Source organism: Agelaius tricolor, unplaced genomic scaffold, assembly GCF_023055355.1.
Source record: "Agelaius tricolor isolate 1412-34295 unplaced genomic scaffold, bAgeTri1.0.p SCAF_1, whole genome shotgun sequence".
In the NCBI taxonomy this organism is placed as follows: Eukaryota; Metazoa; Chordata; class Aves; order Passeriformes; family Icteridae; genus Agelaius; species Agelaius tricolor.
The window spans coordinates 66,565,340-66,587,542 of record NW_027269261.1 but is presented as its reverse complement, the minus strand read 5'-3'; the positions used below and the strand labels follow the sequence as shown (position 1 = coordinate 66,587,542).

The following is a 22,203-nucleotide window of genomic DNA, read 5'->3' as shown; positions in this document are numbered from 1 at the left end:
TCTTATGGGAAAAAAAAATACATGAAAAGAATTCCTAGTTTAACGAGATCTTTGTTCTACTCTGAAAAATCCTGCTCCTCTGTAAAATTCCACGGGTTTTTTTACATAACAATGTCTTCATACCAGGAAGAAATCTGATTAAAACCAAAGACAATCTACTTACTTCCTACTGAAAGACACACCTTCAGAAGAGCAGGTTACTGCTTGAAGGCTGTAAGATTCTTTTATTATAATAAGTGAAACACAAAGGACTGAAAGAAGGGAATTCTGTCTATTGAAGCTCTTACAAAGCCCATATTTTCACGGTGTCTCAGAATTTCTCCTCTTACTGCTATACCCTTACAAGTTAAAAGAACAAACAATAGAAGTCTAAAAAGTATAGAAGTCCAAAAAGCCTACAAGAGACAATGAAGAAAACAGAAGGCTTTAATCCAGGGAAAAGGTAACTGAGGAAGAAACATTAAAAGCCTTCTAATTGTAGTTAAAAGACAAGAGGGCAGCTCACATTCACACCTGCTGAGGACACCACAAATAATACCTACTAAACCAAAGACACTCAGGTTGGATAGATACAAAATGACCATAAAGTTCTCCAGAATCTCCTTCCAGAGCACTCCAGTTCTTTCACAAGCCAAAGGACCTTTCTTCAGCCCTGCCTCTCAGCAGCATCAGGACCAGGTAAGTTGGCTCTGGCTTCTTTTCTCCTAGCCTGTCTGAAACTCTGTATCAGGCATGAAGAAAACCTTCCAACAGGAAGGCCAGTTATTCTTCTCCTCACAGAATGTGTGACCCCTGCTATTATTTTCAGTTACTAAGCTTGGCAGAGAGCTATGTGATCTGCTTTGAAGTGTGAAGGAAGAAGAGAACCTGTCAAAGTCCATGCCCAATCCACTTTTCTGTTTCCTTTACTTTTAAGGAGGAACAATGTCCTCATTTTGACTACTGACTCTAAGCTTTAAGCACCTCGATCTTGCCTTTGTCCCTTCTTTTACAAGTCTTTCCAAATTCACAGAATCTAGGAATACATTAGGCTGGAAAAGAACCCTGGGATCATCAAGCCCAACCTGTGACCAAACACCATCACGGTAGCCAGACTAAGTCTTTCCTTAAACACCTCCAGGGACTGCGACTCCGTCACCACCCTCGACAGCACATTTCAATGTCTAACCAGCCTTCCTGTGAAGAACTTCTTCCTAATGTCCAACCTAATCCTCCCCTGGTGCAGCTTAAGACTGTGTCCTCTCGTCCTGACTCACTGCAGAGGAGACCAGTCAGCAGCATCTGTTGCCCAAAATTCCTGCTTTCAACATCACAGAGAACTCCTTTGGCACGCACCGCTCCATGCCAGAGCTGGAATTATCAAACCCAGAGGGAGGATGGCCGCGGCCAGGCCCGAATCCTAAAACGCGGGGCCTGGTGAACCATCCTCAGCTGCTCCGGGCAGGGAACGAGCAGGAGGAAACCCGGGGGAGCTCCCTCTGGCCGCGGGGCAGGGCCCGGCCACCGCGGCACGTCCGGGATGCGCCCCCGGCCCGGCCCCGCCCGGTGCCACGGCGGCCCCCTCACCTCCAGCTTGTGGTTGATCTGGGACACGGTCTGAGCCTTGTGGCAGAGCTGGGCGAAGCACGAGCTCAGGCTCGTCATCTTCTGCCGCCCCTCGTACGTGATGTCGGCCTGGTCGGGGTCGATCTCGCCCAGCAGCAGGTCCACGTCCACGAACGCCTTGTCGAACTCCTTCTCCAGCACCTCCAGCCAGCGGAACATGGACACTCCGCCGCCCGCCGCTGCCGCCGAGGCCGGGCCGGCCGCGCCCGGGCCGCAGGGACCGCCGCCCGCCGCCGACATGCTGCCGCCCGCTCCCCTCACAGCGCTGCCCGCACCGCTCCCGCTCCCGTTCCCGCTGCCGCTCCCGCCGGACGCGCCCCCGGCCCCGCTCCCGGGCCAGCCACGCAGGGAGCGCGGGCACGCGCGTGCGCGCCGGCCGCGGGGCCGCCTGCTGGTGTGGCAGGCAGCGCCGGCCGAGCGCCGAGCCAGCGAGCGGGCCGCCCGCGCCGGCAGGGGGCGCTGCGGGCCCGCACGGGCTGGGCGTGAGGGGAGAGAGGCTCGGACTGGCCGAGGGGGTCGGGAATGTCGCCATGTCCTTCCCATGTCCTTCCCGTGTCCTCCCCGTGTACCTTCCGTGCCCCCCCGTGTCCCCATGTCCTTCTGCGTCCCCGTCCCGGGCACTGGGAGCGTCCTCGGACATACTATTGTAATTATGGCCAGTTTTATGTTGACATATAGTCCATACGGAGCTATGCCACGTTGGTACATAGTAAAGAAAAAGAATATGTATGTAGTAAAAAAGAAGAATGAGGACCTTGCCCTGAACAACGTAAATTTACGATGTAAATAAGGATTACGACGTAAAGGATGTATAAATGTAACAGAGAAGTACAATTACAGAGATATCTGTGCATAGAAGTGCCCTACAGGAAGAGACAGATGCCATGCTGCAGCCACAACTTCACTCGAAGCATCACTGCTTGAATGAGGCACTAGAAGATGGCAATACTGCAACCTCTGAAGATCTAAAGCACGAGGGGAAACACGCAGAAACTGAGAAAACTTCACAAAGTGGGATGATGGTGACTTACACACCATGGTGACAGGAAACAACCTCCACTACTGATAGGGAAAGCAGCAGCAGGGCGGACAGGGGCAAACTGAGAGATGGCATCATTAGATAAAGTAACAACAACGGGTTTAGCTCTGGGAAAAGCTTTTTCATTTTCTGAGCTATCATTGCAGTAACTTCTGCAATATGGACAAGAGTTGCATTTGAGCTAATAGTTATTAAAAAATATCTTTGGCTTCCACATTGCCCAGACATGAACACTCCAAAGTGGAGCCATGTTGAACTGGGAAGCTGGGTCATTTTGGAGTATATATGGTCATTTTTATATATAATGGAAGGAGAAAGATGAGTCTGCACTACTGGATTATTCACCAAGGTGCTCAGCATGTGCAAACCACACAGCAGGATTTGCAGTTACACATTCATTGCTTGTGCTCAGAAAAGATGCAAGTTTGCAAGTATTGTATGAAATCATAGAACCACAGAACATTAAGGGTTGGAAGGGACCAGGAAGGGACCATCTAGCTCTAACTCTCCTGCCATGTGCAGGGACAGCTCCCACTAAAACAGGTTGCTCGAGGTCTTATCCAGCCTGGCCTTTGAGCAGTGCCAGGGATGGAGCATCCACAGCTTCTCTGGGCAACATGTCCCAGCGTCTCACCAACCACAGAGTAAAGAATTCCTTCTTAATATCTAACCTAGTCCCAAATGGACTACTGCCAGCACTGTTGCATCTCTACAAGCACCAATGAATTGCAGGATGAACCATATAAAATGTATTTGCTTTTTTTAGGCTCATGCTGGTTCTGAGAATGAAAACAAATTTTAGGGAATAAGTGCATGGGTGCTTTCTCCAAGGCACTCTCCTTGGTTACAGCTCGTCTGCTTTGAAATGATGCAACTCTGATGTTGATTTCAGTGGGAGCTTTATTACGTTTATTCTCTTGTGGAGAACACATGCAGGTTGTTTTTATTGCACTGAAGCTGTAATTCCACCTCAAAACAGAGAGCGGATCACTTCAACCCAGACTAGGACCCTAATCCTGCCTACACAAACTACTCTGCCAGCACCAGAGAGGGGGAGCACAGGGACCCTCCAGTCAGTGGAGGGGATGCCAAGATAATGATGGGGGTACCAGCACCCCTCACACACAGCCCTGGGGCTGAAGGGCATCCCAGGGTGAGCTTGTTTCCTTTCTCCACTTGGCATAAATAATTGATTGGAACACAGATTTACAGAAAGATACCACTTTACAGCTCAGTGCTTAGACCAGTCACCTGGAATGCAAAGAGATATGTCAGAGCAGGAAGGAATTGTACTCCCATCAATCTGTGCTTTCAGAAGAGCTTGATAAAAGCAAACTTCACCACCACTAGTAGGTATCACATTTCCTCTGAGACCTGCTATTGTAGGCTTGACAAGGAGCTGACAGAGTGTTGTTACAAACCCGTTCACTTGCCTTTTACCCTTTTTTGTGGTTTCACTACAGCCCTGTGCAGCCACTCACTCACTGCCCCACCAGCAGGACTGGGGACAGAATCAGGAGGGTAAAATTTAGAGAGCTCGTGTGTTTAGACAAAGACTGTTTAATAGGGAGAGCACAAGCCGAGTAAGCAAACAAAGAATTAATTCACTGTTTCCCATGGGCAGGCAGGTGTTCAGCCATCTCCAGAGGAGCAGGGCCCTGTGAGAAACATCTACTCACTTTTCATAGTTTAGGAAGGTTTATTAAACCTTATCAAAAATACAACCAAAGACTGAATAAAGAAAAAAGGTTACAGCGCTGGGAGCAAAAGATTTTCGCCTGCCAAGTGCTCAGCCCCCTCACAATGGAGGTTTGTCCCTTTTAATTCTTTAACCCCTCCCAAAGTTTTGTCCATCAACCCCTTCTTCGCTGTCCAGTGGTGGAGATCTCTTCCTCAAATCCTGATTGGAGGTCAGATGTCGCCATAGTGACAAGCCAGCCCTCCCACATGTCCCAGCTCCCATCGTCCCTTCATGACCACACGAGGGGGTAAAACATAACTATAAATCTATAAACTTTTCTTAACCTATATACACGATATTTGTACATTAATTGTGAGAGTCAATCATCCCATTACTCATCTACCATAGCCCCATCATGTATAATGGTTACTTGGGAAGCCAAACACCATCATCCAAACATCCCCCACTGTCTCCTTCTTCCCCCCACTTTATATACTGAGCATGATGTCATATGGTCAGGAATATCCCTTTGATCAGTTGTGGTCAGCTGTCCTGGTTGTGTCTCCTCCCAGCCTCCCATGTATTCCAAACTTTCCTTACCAGCATGGCAGTACAAAAAACACAGAAGGCCTTGGCTATGTTTAAGCCCTGCTCAGCAATAACAAAACTACCTCTACATTATCAACTCTGTGTTCAGCATAAATCCAAAATACAGCTCCACACTAACCACTGTGAAGAAAACTACCCCAGAAAAAACCAGCACACCACTCAAAATGTCTGCACTTGAAGGCAGGTAGTAACAGGCAGGTAATCTGCAAATGTCTGCACTTGAAGGCAGGTAGTCTGCAATTGAAGGCAGGTAGTAACAAATTGGGCAACTAATGGGGGATTCTCTTATTGTTAAGCCCATCCATGCTGGAAACAAAAGCTACAGACACCTTTACGTACACCTACAGAAAACATTCTGGCTTTGTAAATCAGTGTGTTTAGAATAGGAGCTGAGAAAAGGCTGGAAGTGCTTTGGAGGGAGTCCAGCTGCACAGAGCATTTGCCTGACCTTCATCCTGATTTTCATTCTTCACAGTTGTATCAACTGTCTTTTTTTGCACAACAGCATCCAACAGAAAATCAAAGTTTATGCTGGCTCAAAAGCCAAACTAATTTTATTGTTTCAATTATTTCAGCCACACAAGAGAATTAATTATTTCAGGACTATCAGTTTTTATGTTCGTTTTGACTTTTGAGTCTGGTACTGCACTGGAGAAGTGCCCATACAATTCTGTTACATTCTTTGCCTTTTTTAATGGAACAGTAATGTATCACTTAGCCAAAAATTGGCAGTTTCTGCTCATATATTTCAATCATTCATTTCAACAATATCTCCTGATCTGACAGAGAAGTTTCCCATAGTTACTATGTAACATATCTATAGCAAATACTGCCGTCAAAAATTTTGACATTAATTTATGTCTGACTGCTTCTTTTTAAAGAATCACTTTTTCTTAGGTTTTTAGTGTCCTTTTCCTGTAGCTTAGGGGTTAGTCCCACTCTATCTTTAATTGTCTTTATCTACAGTGGTATGAGAGTTCTGTGGTCATTACTTTTAATTCTTTCATCCCTTATCAGTGCTACATTTGCTTTGCATGTCCTTACATTTCACCACTCAAACAAGGTTTTGTCTCTACTTATTCCACTCAGAGATTAGCTTCTCAAATAAAATCCTTTTAGAAGCTTACCTGCAGCATAGTATCTGTCTAATACATGCTGGCTTATGGATAAATGAGAAGAAATGCTTAAAGAAACATTTTTTAAAAAAATCAGTAAATGTAGCTATCATTAGCTATTTGTATTCCTCACTAGAAATACTGTGTAAAAGAGGGGTTGAAAGTAAAAGCAAGTATCACTTGCTTTTAAGGGTAAACACACAAATAATTTAGTTATCTCAAAACTATGCTTGCAGGTCCCCTAGAAAATTCTGATCAATTCCAGTTACCCTTGAAATGCCTCCCAAAATCCCCTAGAGCAACCATAGCTCTGTTCTGTAAGGAAGCTGTGCAGTAATTATGGAATTGAACCTAAAAAAGGTTAGTAGTTTTGGCCTTCAATTAGATTAAATCAATTTAGAGTAAACTGTAGCATGCTACACCCTGATAACATCAACAAAGTAATTGAAGAATATTTAAAGAACAGCAGTAGTCTGAGTCAGCTGGTCCAGCAGTAAGAATCCTTTCTACAAGGAGAATTTTTAAGTCATATAGTTGAAGCAAGTTATATGTCAAGAAGAATTTGGATATGCTGCCTTTAATGTCAGAGATTTCACTGAAAGTTTTGTGATCTGCTCCTTTGACCTTATCTATGGAGTGATAGAGCTGGTGAAGCTAATCACCAGTTAATTTCTCTACATATAATTTATGTACATAATTTCAGTTATTTTAGACAACGTAGAGAGAACATGAGATCTCCTTATTACACTGCTATTAAGTACATTTAAGTACAAATGGTCCTTCATAAATTAAAACCTGCATACTTTAACTGATTACTGGAGTACCTAATTAATCATCTGAAAACCTGCTTTGAACTTTAAGAGTAAATGACCTTAAGTGTGAGGAGGACATATTTTCAGACAACAACAACAAAAAAAAAAATCCAAAGTGATACCTGAATCAAAATTTAAAAATAAATTACTCGGATTGACATCTCCAATGCTGTAGATTTCCTATCTGGTGTCCATGCCTAGACTGGGAAAGTGTTGTGTGAGATACAATGCAAACTTTTGGTTAGCCCCAGCCTCTGCACAAAGAATTTACAATATAAACATGTGTGTTTGCACATGAGGGTCAGTCCACCCTCTGTAATTGCAGCTGCCCAGCTGTGCGTGCCAGGCTGCAGCGCCTGCACATGTCAAGGCCACCTTCTGTGTGGTTTGTGCTGAAGCATCTTGCGTGGTTGCATTGCCTGGGTGGTTGCGCAGTCACAGGTGGGGCACCAAAGGGGAAATGGAGAGAAAACAGGCAATATCTAACAGCATCAAAGGATGGGAGAAAATCAGAGATGGTAAAGCAGGAAAAGGAGTTAGAGAAGATGATTAGAATGTGCCTGTCTAAAACACACTCCTTTCTGAAAGAGAGGAGGGAGTTGTCCATTTGTACTGATACTTGAACAGCCATACATTTTCGGTTGTCATTACAGAAAATTTCTGCTGACAAACCCCAGAGATTTTGGTTTTTATATTTTAGGTGATTCCTGCCTTCAGGCCTAGCTAGTTCATAGTTGGCTGCATTTTACAGTCCATGGGTGCAACAGTTTACTGATGACTATTCTGAATACCCACTCCCTATTGCTTTCACAGGTCACTTTTCAGAGCAGCTTTTCTTTTTTAGAGTGCTATTGTGATCTTAGTCTCATGCTTCTTTCTATGTATACACTTATGCTTAGTTATTTTTGTTCTGAATTTTTGTTTTGTTTTAACAAATGAATGAAAGACATGCCAAAAGTGTTCAGCTTTACAGCATGCAAGAATGAAACCCTCTTTCTATGCACACCGTGTGTATAATTTAAAAACTGCTGTTTCAGAGTCCTGTGCCTTGCAGTTTAAACAGCAGACAATTTTTACAGTTTAAGCCCCATTCTGATTCTGTTGGATGCTCAGTTATGAGCAGGCTGCTTTAAAAGCTAAAGATATTCATAGGAAATGGAAGGGCCAGAACTAACTTACTCCCTACAGGACTAGCAAAGTTCCATTGATTTTTCAGTTCCCTTATTGACTGGATAATCCTTCCCTTCTACTTTACTTTTAGGTGGTACTGCACAAGACACGGTCTCACATACATTAATTACAGATTTTATATAACTGTTCACATGCAAAGACCTCTGTGTTTAATTCTAGGCTACCCTAGAATCTACCGTCTTTACTTCCCTCCTCTTCTTTCCTTTTTGGAAATTACAAGTAATGTCATTAATAGGAAACTGTCATTATACCATACCCTAATCTCTCATTTCATGGGCAGAGCTCTTTGCAGCTCAATTAAAGAAAAACATTCCTCTATCAAGTGGATGCCATTGCCTACAATACTGTGAAGGGCAGTTACAGCATTATTAATAGCATATGTGTATGAAATTATGTAAATTGACCACCTCCAGGTGGATTGTTTTTTGGGGGGTGCCTGTCCCAGATGCATCTGATCTGGGCTAGAATCCCTTAGTACTCATAAAACTGGCAATGAGTAAAACTCCTCAATATGTGAATTTCCATTTAACAAAATTTCATTCCTTTCAATCTGTTTCACCGTGCTAGCTCCTCTGGAATGCAAATGTGCCCTGGACAAGCAAAATGCGAGAAATTCCTAAGGGGTTATTGTTTGCATCTCCTCTATATTGCCATCATGGAGGAAGAAAAGGAAATCTACCTTTTTGTGTAGAAGAAAAATCTGCTTTAACTCATCCAGCAGCCGTTTCCAGTGTATGAAGATGACCTTGCCTGGAGTTAGAACACACTTTCTCCACATACTATGAAAATGGATAAAAATAGTTCCACAAAATTCTTGGCTTAAGAAAATTGAGATACCTTTTTTTTCCAGACAGGTCTCTGATTGTTTTTGTGAAACTCTGCTTTGTAGGATTAAAAAACAAAATAATTCTTTATAAATTTATAACCTGTATATTAATTAGGTCTTAATAATTGGCCTAGAATCCATTTGCTGACATTCTTGATTCAGTGTAACCCTCTGAGGCTCTTTGTTTAGGAAACATTTCTGTAAAACATTTCAGGACATTTCAACAGATGATTAAGATACTCATAACACTTTGAAAAACAATGTTATGATTGTTTCCCTTAGCAGCCTGATCCACTCTGAAGAGAAGTGCTTGATTGGAAGTAACCTTTGCAGCAGACAAATGCCATTTGCTGTCCCTATGAAAAACTGGTCCAAATCCAAATTAAAAAACTCCAGCAAAAAATAATTATAAATTCACATGTACTCAGTGGCAGGCACTTGATAGCATATGGCACCTGAATATGCCAAGGATTCTTTAGAGCATACGCCATCACTTAGCAGTTCCTACTTGCCAAACTGCTTCTGCTTGTGACATCCCTCAGGGATCAAGCTCCTGTCTGTGCCCTGTGCAAGCCCTGAGCTGGACTTTCACTGCAATTTTTCCTTTCCATAGGCAATGGACACCCCAACTGCAAGAGCTCAGCTTCTCCATGTCTTTTGTGATAAGACAGCATCTTCCTTCCAAAAGGCATCAAGGAATGCCTTTTGGATGCAGCCTTTTGGATGCCTCTAGGTTTGTGGGCTTTCTCCAGACATTTCTAAACATGCCATAACAAGAGTTTTGCAGGTTCATTCTTCCCATTTTAATGTAATTTTACTTTTATGTCATTTTCTAAATCTTAGGTTATAAAGTTATGCCTTTATGTGTGACCTGAATATGTGTGCTTTTGTCAAACCTGTGACTTTGGTGAAGAAAGAAAAGGCCCATACACCAGTACTGCTGAAATATTGTATGAGGAAAGGTTTGTACAAAAATAGCATATTTTGTTTTGGCTAACTGATATATTTGGAAAAAGCCCACCAAGCTTTACAGTCCTTTATGAGCCCTACTTCAGATTTGAAATAAAAGCAGCAATCCTGAAAGATGTAATTTCCAGGAACTCAAGCTTGTGCTTTATGCAAATTTGTCCAATATATTTAATCAATGTCCTTCTTAGCTACCAACAAGACAATGTCTTATACAGACTTGGGATTTTGCAGGTTTTGATCTGAAGTGTTTACCTTTGGTTAAAGCACACACAGTGTAGGATGTGCCTGGGACTTCTCACAGGGCCAGGTTCGGGTGCTATTGCTCATTCCTTCTGACACAGAAGTGATGGAGTGCTATATCATGCCTTTAGTCCTGCAAAAGCTGGGGAGAGTTTGCATAAAAACTGCTGTCAGGAAATGGCCACAGTGATTCATCTTCCTAACAGTGTGCTGTGAGGTTGTGCAACTCATGGGCCAGCAATGCTATGTCCTGTACAGAGATTCTGAAATGTTTATAAATCTTTTTTTTGGGGGGAGGTTCATTTTGGTTTGTTTTTTTTGTTTTGTTTTGTTTTGGTGGGGTTTTGTTTGTTTGTTTTGGTTTTTTTTGTTTTTTAATTATTGCATAGCCCACAACTTCCTGCTAAGCTTATGCTCATACAGTTCTGGGACTCTTTGTCTGTTCTGCTGCTATCAGGTCTCCTAAAGTCAATAAATGCCTGCAGGTCATAATTTTATGCAAAAGCAAAGTCATCAGCTCTGGTGTGAAAATTTGTACAAAATAGGTTTAATAGGACATCATCTTTTATAGCTATTGCTTTAAATCACCTAGCTGCCAAAAGCAGACATATATGAGAAATTAATGGATATATAACATCATTCTTGATTAAATCATTGCTGTAAATATAATGGAAATGAACTATTAAACCAATAACGTTTCCTTTCATTAGTTTGAAAAGACCAAGGATAGAGACATTACACAAAAATGCCAAGAGCAAAGAATATTGCACCTTACTATGGTGCAATTACCTTGTAACCACAGCTGGGAATTCTGACAGCAGCTGACTGACATAAAATATACAAAATAGGGAAGGATGCAATCTGTGACTCTTACAGGGATTTGCAGACTGACTGCAGTACTCTAGAGTCTCAAAACCAAACCATAGGGTTGGATCTTCCTTTCTTTTGACTCTCCATGAGCAGAAAGCAGTTGGTTTTGATGACATTTTTAAGCAAGAGAAATTCCTACATAGGATGCTGAGCATTACTGTCTTAGTTGCATCAGAATCACTTTCCAAATCAGTGGAAAGATGGAATCAAAGAAATGTACCACAAGTAGCCATCAGTATGCAGAAAGAATATACACTCTTGTCTGAATACTTTGACTCTTGTAGGGGAAAAGAGAAAGTCAAAGCCACAAGCTAAGTATCAAACCCTAGACTGAGATACATTAAAACACCTCTTTTAATGCACAGCTGCTAAAGCTGCCCACTCACTCATTTTTGCTCGAGTGATCACTATGGCATAAGTCAGGCAGTATTTTTCTGCATAGCTTGTTAAACATGCCAATTTCACAGGCTGCTTTTGGAAAAGGTTTCTGCTCTTGTTGCTTGGTTTAGCAGATGCTGGCTTGCAGTTCTGCATTCACAGTATAGAGGATTAAGGAGACAGAAGGATCTTCAGGAAGGAATATGGCAATTGTCCAGTGTAAGCCCAGCTGCATCCAAAAGGCATTCCCATCAAGGTCTGCTATCCATTTGTCAAATCAACTTGACATTATCTGCTTGGAAAAATAACTAGCCTAGTCTGCATTTAAGGAATAGGATTAACTGCTTCTCAAGATATGATGGAGAGGATGGAGGCAAGCAGGTAACAGTGCAAAGCAGATTAGTGTGATAAGATACAAAAGTTTCACACTGGCTTGTATATTATAAACTGCTTGAGTGCAAAGGAAAATTATCACAACCAAACCCTTCAAAACTTCACATCTCCAGCTGGCACAGCTAACAGATATGGCAGAGAAGCACTAATAAGCACAGAGAAAACTCTAGGGGAAATCTTTCTGCTCTCCATCTGTCATGGAGTAAATAGGTCTTATTGATTATCTACCACTTGATTTATCCTAAATGCTTTCAAACATTTCCCATTTATAATTTTCAAACACAAGAATAATTAAATTTTGATTTATGGGAATTGCACAAGAAGAGGTGATTTTTTTTGTCCAGTCAGCAGCACTCAGCTGTACCACAGATACTAAGAAAACTAATACAATGTTTTAGCTTTAAAATAGCAACCTGAGTTTTGAGGTTTTGGGTGGTGGTCTGAATAATGCAAGAGGAAGAGCAAAAAGCTTCAGTGTTGGCTGTAGTTGTGTTTTTACTGTTTCTAATACTGGGTCACAGAAGATACAAAGGTTTTACAGCCCCACTATAAAACAGCTCTTTATCTTTTCTCCACTAATTCCATGGTGTCACATTTAACAAAACTAGGAAACTGAAGATAATATGGATGTTTGCAGATTAGCTGTCAGGTAATAAATAACACTAATTTCACATACCTACAAATGTAAAGGCACCTTATCACTGTTTAAGTTTCTCACTCTTTGTAATGCCTGCCAACATTTTAACCCAGGCAAATTACAGTATTGTTTTTGCTGTTTTTTCACTGGGATAAAATACACAGTCATAATATCCTTTTATCAGATTTCATGGTATAAAAGGGCTTTGGTGCTTAATTCAAGCTGTATATTGCTGAGGCAATTCCAGAGTTCCTGTTTTGGAAGATGTATTTGTCTTGCCTTTTAGTTGCCTTGTCTTTTCACAGTGCTCTAAGTACCACTTGCCCAAGAAGATGCAGCTGTGACCCTGCCCAGTCAGTGCAATGCTACAGGGCTACAGAGATCCCCAGAGAAATTCCTCTTACTACCAGGAGACTCTACATCAGCCACAGCAAAATTAAGCAACTCCAGGTAAGAAAACCCAGAAAAAATACTTTTTGTAGTGCACTGTAACTGAAAGTTGGACTTCCCAGATGGTGGTGGCATCTAGTGAGGAGAGAATCTTATTCCATGTTCTAAAAACTGATGAAGTGCTGCCAGATCTGGTTTTATTTTTACTTACTCTTTAAGGATATGTAAATATATTCCTGTAGTGTTTTCATGTTCCTGCAGTCTCCAAGCACACAGTTCACACTGTCAAAATTATATTTTGTATGAAACTCAAAAAAAATAGTATTTTACAACTAGCAGCCAAAGGTTGACTTGTTTTATATATGGTCAAATAACTATTGACTTTCAGACTAATTTTTTACCCTGTTGAAAACTTTTTCTATTTTTGGTACAATATAATACTTTTTCACAGTAAAATGAAAAGGTTTATGTCATTAGAACAATTTCCCTAATGAATGAAACTGAAGCTCTTTTTTCCCCTCTCGAGCTGCAAGTGTCAGGTACAACTGCTATTAGAAATGGCAGAGGAAGTAAGTTTGAGTCTAAGGCATAGCATGAGATGTTTCGAAAAGCAAGGCCAGGGCCTATCTAATAACCCACGTAAATGAGAGCAGCTTCTAACCAAAGCTGCCAGCTATTTGTGCTATTGAAAAAGTTTATTCTGGGTTTCTTGAGGCACCACTGGTTTGCTTTATTAAAGGCATCAGGTTATGCTCATCTTGCACTGCACTCTGGAATGGTGCTTCTTTGTTCCCTACCCTGGAATAAATATCTTTATTTAATAAATTCACCTTGTATAGATAGACACAAGGGAAATATAACCACCTGTATTACACATGCTTGCTGTGTATCAATTTGCTACAAATAATAAGAAATGTGCAATTCAAATGAGATACATTTTCTCTTACAAAAATTTAACTGCTTGAAATGCATCTTTGATTTTGCCCTCAGGACCAAACGGAAATAGGCTGGAAGGCAGCTTAGAGCACCATCCAGAATGCCTGTTGCCCACTGAGAAATAGTGATTGTACAGTTTTCCTCTAGGAAAGTTTACTCTTTTAGCTCTGTTTTTTTTTGTTTTATCTCATACACCCACACAGTCAAACATTGATGTGATTTAGCTATACTCGGGGTAAACAAAAGGTTTGTGAAATGAATTCTGTATTCTGAAATACATTTTCTGTGCAAACTCTTCCCTCCTCCTCCCCATTATTTTCTTTCCAAGATAAGTAGGATGAGCCATTTTCTGTTTCTTAGGCTACCTGTCCATACCTGTCAGCAACTCCTCAGTTACAAGTGAAGTGGCCTTAGGTTCTGACTAGAGCTAAAGACAAGTGTCATAAAGCATTTAAACATTGGATATAAGTGAATGAAGTGGTGAGATAAATGTTTTATGGCAAATCAAAACAAATGGTGTATGAAACCATCTAAGAAGAGAGTTTTTTCACTTTATACATTAATTCCACTGGCTATGAGTCTGCCTTACTGCTGCTACTGACTGCACTGAAAGGAAAAAGTCCTTTCACACTACATCCTTGTAGTTATGTAGGTTGTTTCCTTGAGATTATACTGGGTCTTTGGATGTACTTTTTTCTTTTTTTTCCCATGCAAAAAATTATACTTCTGAGGTCTTGACATCATAAATACCTATGGTTAATTTTACACAGCTGAGCAATTCCACTGGCACATATTATAGTACTTAGGGAAACATTTCTGCTTGTAAAGTACCTGTCTGCAAGCACTGAAATAACTCTATAGGATTTTAGGGTTTTGGTGTAGGATTTTTGTTCATTTGGCTGAAATTATTAGGGTGTTTTTATTTGTTTGGTGTTAAAAATTCCTTTATTTACCTCTCATAGATAAAATAACATTCCTTCCTAAAGAAATTGAATTGGAGCCTAGAGTTCCCACAGCTGACCTCCAAGAGATTTCTATATCTAAGCATTCACAAATATTATGGTTTGGCAATTAGCTGCCTCAGAAGAATAAAAAAAATATTGTTTCTGCATCCTAATTTGCATTGATTATTATTACAATTGTGAAGAAATAGTATTGTAAAAAAGAATATATGTTTGTATGCTAAATCCATTATGTTAAAAAAAAACCAAGAAAAATAGTAGAGGTTTTTTTGTTTTTATTTTTTTTTTTACCCTGGCCAATTTTGTATTTGTTCTGACAGGGCTGACCAGTGTTAAAAACAGTGGCTGGCACTTTTTCTTTTGGTAATTTTACAGCCTGGGGTTTGTTATAAAAAAGACTTAAAAATATCAAAACCAGATAAATTTTAGCTTTTTTTTTCAATATTTTCTGCTCCCTCCTTGACTTGAAGATCAAGTATAACCTTTTAACTCTTAATTTAAAATTTAGTTTATACCTTACCATATTAATAAGTGGGGTTTTATCTGCTAAAAGAAAATTACCTACCCTGCTTAGAGGATAGGGAACTGTTTTAAAAAAAACTGCTTATAACATATCCCAGGTCACAGCAACTCAAAAGCCAAAAAAAATGTAATTAAAACATCAAATTCCTTAAAATGTTTGTATTAAATAACAGCATATTAGATCCACTTTCAGGAGATCAAGGTTTTAAAATATAAAGCTATAATAGTATCATTTTACAAGCAATCCAATTAGAGAATAAAACACTGTTTCCTAGCAAAAAAAGATCTGGTGGCCTTTCAAATATGTTTTGATTTGTATTAGAAAGACTGGGTGGTTTATAAGAGTATGGATAAATATTTAAGTCTCAAAACAGCATGGTCACAAAGCTTAGCAATGCATATCAAATAGGTGGAAAATAGAAAATATAATAATCCACATTAAGAAGCCTAACATCATTACAGAGCAAATGTCTGAACATTAACCTTCACGTAGCTCTCTGTCACTTAATAAGATGAAAATTAAGCCTCTCAGAGACATACAGAAATCAACTGAGCAAAAGTAGAAAACATTGCTTTCGTATTTTCTAGGAGAAAATGTGTTGAATTGTGAAGGTTCATAATTGTTTCAATTTCCATAAGATGGTTTTATAATTACATGTGATTATGTTTTTGTGCTCTTGACCAATGCATCTCATTACTATGTACAAGATCACCTTCCTAATCATGACCAAAACTGAACATCAGCAGTTCTGATATTGCTATATACCTATATATATACACAAAACACTGCATTATAGAAAAATAAAATTATATCATTTGGATAACTTTGTTGTTTACTGTTGAAAATATAAGGTTTTTAATGGAGGTACATTCCCTCATTGAATTTAAATATAATTGATGGACAAACCTGCTTCAATAGAGGTTCCATATTTATACTTTCTCAGTAATTGCATCAAAATTTGCAATTCAGAAATTGTTTTGCAAGACAGAATAAAGCTAATCTGAAAGATAAACTAAGGATACCACAGCAAAATGAAATCTGACTTGTCCTTCACAGCTGTGCAGGCTTTAATTTTAACAGAAGTTAAAATGCAGAGTTTGTAGCTGAAATAAAGAGATACAGCCCAGAAATATGCAAGAGTTGGACAAATGAAGCTGTAAGGCATCTTTTAGCAGTCACCTTTATGAGCTGATTTCTCTTACACAAGTATGATAGTCAAATGTATCCAACCAGGACTATGGAACAAGATGACTACCCAGCACCTGTACTGCAGAAGGACTCCCTCTATGGAGATTCCTGGCTGGGATGAGGGGCTGTGCTGTAGAACAGGCTGTATAGCTTTCCCCACTGAGAGTAAAATGTGCTGGGAGCTACCAAGCCCTGGGGGAAATAGCAAGAAGAACCTACTGTTACTTTAGCCTCTCTAACTGGTGTGGTATGCCTGAGGCCTGTAGTGAGATGTCTTTGGACATGGGAAGGGAAAACAGATGAGGACACTCCTTCCACCACTCCTGTGCAGAACACCTGCTCATGTTGCTTTTTGGGGGGGATTCCCATATAAATGATTTTTTAAGACTTGGTCACTGAGGGAAGCATACTTGGTAATTTGAGAAAACCAATGTTTTAACAACTGGTGTGCTTAGAGAACTCCCTGGCTCACCCTCATTGCACACTTCTCCTTTCTCAGCTTAGAGAGCACTGCCAGATTCACTTAGATTTGCTACTTAGCTTGAGACACAAGATGGCAAGCTTTGTAAACAAGCACCTTCCAACAGAGCAGAAAAAGAATGAAACAATTGGTTGCCTCTCGATATTATAGTCAACATCTAAATCTCATTTACCACTGCAAAGTATCTGTCTATTACCAACTAATAATAACTAAGTTTCTGTGAAAACACTGTTCCACAGAAGTGATTTTTCAGGCCAGGCTGATCTGACACTTTTGGTTTGATCATATTAATATGTGAGGTTTTTATTTTAAAAGAAGAAGGTAGTGAGGGAGAGAAAAGTGTTGAATTTTAGTCTTCCCCCAAAAGAGTAGCAAGAGGTAAAGATATTTGTGGGTACTCCCTCTGGGGAATACATGCTGCAGTGACAGCACTGTTGATCTATGGAAATGACTGTATCATGAACTCAAATGTGCTCTGAGCACACTGAACATTAACAACCATCCACTCTCTGCAAAGATTTCTGCCACTGGTGATGTTAGCTTTCCATTTAATATAGGCTATCCACCAGGAGGGAATAAAAACAGTATTCCTTCTTCAAATGAATGTGTTTGCTCAAACCTGACACAGCATAGACTTAAACCACAAAATTCTGGAAATGTAAATAAATACTGACAAACCACAGGTACCTATAGTAATACCTGTACTGTTACCAGTTATTTTAGTTTCACATTCTAAATATGTTGTTTTTCAGCATATACTAGCAATTGTCCAAGCATCCAGAAGGAGTAACCAGTGAGGATATCTATAAATGTACTATCATATTAATTATTTCTTTTTCTCTTTAAGTTTACTGACTTCAGGAGAATGCCAGTCCTTGAAGAGCTGGTCCTATCATGCAGTGGCACAGAATCAATAGAAAACAACACTTTCAAAGCTCTGAGCACCTTGAAGTCCCTGGAACTCTGCAAAAATCAGCTAAAGCAAATACCCACCTTTCTCCCATCTGGCCTTGAAATTTTAAGACTCGCTGATAACTCCATCAATTCTCTGCATGCATCTGATTTTGCAGGTTTGATGAAACTAAGAGTGCTCGATCTTCGGAACAACTTGATTGCAACTCTGCCTCCGAGTGCATTTTCTTCCCTTTACAATTTACAGAGTCTGATCCTGGATGGCAACAACATGGAATCTGTGTCTGCACCACTTAGGCTTCCTAGGCTGAAGTATCTGAGCATGGCTGATAATAAGCTGAATTCATTTCCAACCAACTTCTTTGCATCTTTCCAAAGTCTACATTTTCTCAGCTTAAGTGGTAACTTTTTGGCAAAAGTGCCTCTTGACCTACCTAAATCCCTGCTGTCACTAAAATTAGAGAAAAACCAACTTAAAATGGTGAGAATTCGAGATGTGAAACACCTAGAAAATCTGTCTGAGTTCCTTCTGTCAGAAAATCAGCTGACATCAATAGATGGTGCCCAGCTTCTTCCTAACTTAACAACACTGGAGCTCTCTAAGAACCAGCTCCACACTGTGCCCCTCAGGCTGCCCAGCAGGCTGCAGAAACTCGACTGCAGCAATAACCTGATCCAAAGGGTGACAGCACAGGACTTTCAAGGACTCCAAGACCTGAAGCACTTGTTTCTCGACAACAACGCTGTCAGCACGTTCGAGGCGGGAGCTCTCCAGCAGTGTGCGCAGCTTTCCAATCTGGCACTGGAACAGAATCTCCTCAGTTCTATTCCGCTGAGGCAAGTGAATCTCAGGATTGCTGGTCCCAAGGTGTCATCTCTCCTTCCTTGCAGTATGAGAGACAAAAATTGGTATTCAGACCCAGTCACGGTAGAAGTCTGTCCATACCATAAACCCATTGGCGTAAGCAGCACTAATTAGCACCCCTGTTAGCAGTCTCAGAGTAGAGCTGCTTTCATTACATCTGTGGCCCCCAATGAATCCGCTCATTTTGCATCTCTCCCTGCCAGGGAGACCACTTTATTTAATTAGCACACCAATAAGAAGAACCTACTAGGAGAATACAACAGACTTACTACCAAGGTGATACTGCTACTTAGATTTACCCTCCCCCACAAAAGAAAAATAATTGAGCATTTGATATAAAGGATAGATAGCAATTTTAAAGCTGATGTTTCTACCAAGCCACACCAAGTTTATTATTATTAAAATATTAAGATTTTAGGAGCTGAATCTGATCAAAAAGAATGTGCTTTTCCAGTGATATTGGCATTCCCAGCTTCATTAAATTCACACATTACAAGGTATTTGGAATGCATATAAAGGCTCCAGCTTCAGGCTATAAGAAAAATTCCAGTCAACAGAGCACAGAAGAAACATCCCTTGGGCACACTGTGTTCATTAATGCTCTGCTTAGAGGATCTCTTACATTCATCTGAGTATTGGAACTGGCCATTATCAGAGATGGCATATTAAGCCAAATGGAGGCTGTTCTGATATAAAGTGGCAATTTTATTATTACAAAAGGCTGTGCAGTAAGATGGCACAAAAATAGTGAAGTAATTCCATTAACATAAACTTCTTTAACAAAACTGGACTGTTAAACTTTATTTTTATGGCTTGTAGACAGGTTTAACTAGCCGAAATAAATAACACAATAAAATTTCAATTAATTTAGTATCATGTCCTTTAGCATTTGAATCTATTTGGCAACAGCTTTATAATCAGAAACTGATTTAGTGGCGTATAAATATTTGATTTCAGTCTAGCTCGACAGAAATGTTTAATGCTTTCTAGTTACTTTAGTATTGTCTAATCTATCTTATTTTACAACCTTCGTAGTCAAGAGAATTGACAGCAAGGATTTCTCTACTAGCCTTTAAACACTACAACTTTTAAAGAGATATTGGGGATCTTTCATTCCAACAGTAAGTACAGACTTCCAGGGAGGGCTGTAAACATAAAAGAGGTGAAAAAAATGACAAGAAATAAAACTTATGTACTTAATTTAATTGTCTGGTGATGACCAGGTATGCATGGATATACAGAAAAAGAAATTATTACTTTTGACCTCTATCTGAGAATTGTGTCAAGTCTAAAAGGTTAAAAGATATGACTGATGTGCTAAAGTGAATAGGTCTTAGCAGGTTTTTGGCAGAAATGAGGAGAAAGCTCCTTTCCCTTCTTTTCTGAAAAGAAAATAATCAACAAGTCCAAGTATTTTCAGGACTTTTAGAGAAGACCTGTACTTCATAAAATCCTAAGGGTGTGGTAAAAATGCAAGGAAGAATCTGATGATATTCCTTAGAGTGGCAGTAGCACAATGTGGCTGCCATGGTCAGCTCCCAAGTGAGCACAGCTCCTCTTCCAGCTGCAGGGCACTCAATCATGTACTCAGTGGCATTATTTTCTCTAGATCAACACAGCCCGAAGTCAAACAATATAGCCATAAAGTTTAAGTCTAACATTAGTACAATAAGACTCTTCACAGGTTTAAGGACTTACTGGTCAGGCTTTGGACTGTAATCAGTCTAGATAAACCTCTTGGGTGATTTCCCACTGCCTTTGACATCAGTGGCACTAGGGTTCTACCCCAGAGTACCCTTCTGACATTACAGTGTCATATTGGGCAATTGTCTGCAGTTCAATTTCAAAACTGATCTACTTCAGTCACAAGCATTTTGTAAGGTCAGATTTTGTGAAGTGAATCACCATATCAGTATGTGAAATTCTTGTCTCCCCAGGAAAAACAGCACAATACAGAACTGCCCTACTCTTGAAATAGTAACATTGAACTTGTCAAGTTTTCACAAATCTGGAAACCATCTTTCAGCTTAAGAGGTTCAAACTCAGCTTCACAAAAAACAGTGAGGGTCACCCATAAGTTTACCAGTTGTAGTATACTGCTGTTCTATTCCAAATGCTATTCTAAATGCTGTTCTATTCTAAATGCTGTTCTATTCTAAATAGATCTTGGTAATATGATTATCATTTCCCTGGGAGGTTCAGTCATGTTTCCTTAAAATCTGTAACCTTGATTCTTAATTTAATCACCTTGCATACTACCATAGTAAGGTGATTTTTAAGTTATTTTCAAATTAATTTTATTAAAGATATTCCATGCCTCTGCTTTTCTGTTAAGCACTTGTCACTAACTATATCAAAGGGAAATGAAAAGATCATAAATGAGAAAGACTTTTGAAATTAAGGTATTTTAATATAAATTTGTAATATATATGAAAATAAGAATTATACTGACCTGTTCAGAATCATATCCAGAGATTATCAGCTTTTTCTCTGCTAAATGTAACCAGTTTTAATTCTCAAAAGTACTATTTTAAAAGCATTTACATTTTCCCTGTTGCTGATTTCTTAACAGCTTATCATCAGATGGATTACTGCTGTGATGATTAATGTTTGAGTCTTATGGGAGCAGGAGAACAAATGGAAAAAATATAATTCTTTACAAACTAAGAAATATTTTTAAAAAAATTATATATAAAAGTAGTTGGAGGAGGAGTGCTGCCACAATTGTCTAAACTTTTGATCTTTCATGGTGCTATAGTTTGGTCACTGGCATTGAAGAGTACGAAAAGCATTTTTAAACTTGATGATTTAAATTAAACAGCTGATTTTCTTTATAATACAGCACAAGACTGCTGTTCAGTTCAGCTGCTTCAGCTGCATGAACAGTCAGTACAGGTCAGAACTGCAGTAATTTAGGAAAACATTTCAATGGTGTACACACAGTACACCTATAACATAAAAACAAAGAACAAATAAACAAACCCAAACCCAATGTGAACATCTGTTTTTGCAGAAGATTGCAATTTTTTAGTGATAGCTTTATTTTAGTACATCAGATGTGCCTGGACAAATACCACTTAGCAGAAACAGTATGATGAACATAACACCTTTCTACTGTTTTATTTTTGCTCAGACTTCCAGACACCCTTGCTAGATTGGATCTAAAAGGAAACGACATAGAGGATGTTGGAGAACAAGAGCTGAAGGACTTGAAACAGCTTCAGGTTTTAAATTTACGGAATAACAAGATATCTCTCTTGGATCGCAAAGTCTTGGAGTATTTACCTCGTCTTCGTCACCTGTATTTAGATGGGAACCCTTGGAACTGCACCTGTGACCTTCTCAGAACCAGGAGAGCACTGGTGGCCAAAGGGACGGATGTGCGGGGAGGGCAGTGCGCAGCGCCGGCACACAGCCGAGGAGAAAGCTGGATGTCTTCCAAAAAGATTCTGCAGCAGTGCAAAGACAATCTGTCTTCCACGGAAAGAGGCAAGGAGGACAGAAAGAAAATGAAACCCAATGAGGCCTCCAGCGTTGGAGTGAACACAGATGATGACTACTATGATTATGAATTAGATTAA

At 39.9% G+C, this 22,203-nt stretch overlaps 2 protein-coding genes across 3 annotated transcripts in view; one reads left to right on the top strand and one right to left on the bottom strand.

Annotated features, from left to right (window-relative positions):
- GOPC (golgi associated PDZ and coiled-coil motif containing) overlaps positions 1-1,995 on the bottom strand; it is a 26,748-nt gene extending 24,753 nt beyond the window's left edge. Inside the window, exon 1 of one of the 2 annotated variants that reach the window (XM_071438062.1) lies at positions 1,567-1,995. In XM_071438062.1, the coding sequence (XP_071294163.1) occupies positions 1,567-1,845 (279 nt within the window). In that variant the 5' untranslated portion in view covers positions 1,846-1,995. The remainder of the gene's footprint in view (positions 1-1,566) is intronic. The other variant, XM_071438052.1, reaches the window with a different exon arrangement.
- Positions 1,844-22,203, top strand: LOC139594058 (nephrocan-like). The gene is made up of 4 exons (XM_071436063.1): positions 1,844-2,387; positions 12,652-12,815; positions 17,693-18,594; positions 21,756-22,203. The coding sequence occupies exons 1-4, from the start codon at positions 1,844-1,846 to the stop codon at positions 22,201-22,203; spliced, it is 2,058 nt and encodes a 685-aa protein (XP_071292164.1).

What these genes read in the sequence shown, in the direction of transcription:
- LOC139594058 (XM_071436063.1), top strand. Translation starts at nt 1,844, where the DNA reads ATGCTGCCGCCCGCTCCCCTCACAGCGCTGCCCGCACCGCTCCCGCTC. An exon ending in GCAAAATTAAGCAACTCCAG is followed by an intron (nt 12,816 to 17,692) that starts GTAAGAAAACCC and finishes TTTCTCTTTAAG; the next exon opens with TTTACTGACTTCAGGAGAAT. An exon ending in CTCAGTTCTATTCCGCTGAG is followed by an intron (nt 18,595 to 21,755) that starts GCAAGTGAATCT and finishes ATTTTTGCTCAG; the next exon opens with ACTTCCAGACACCCTTGCTA.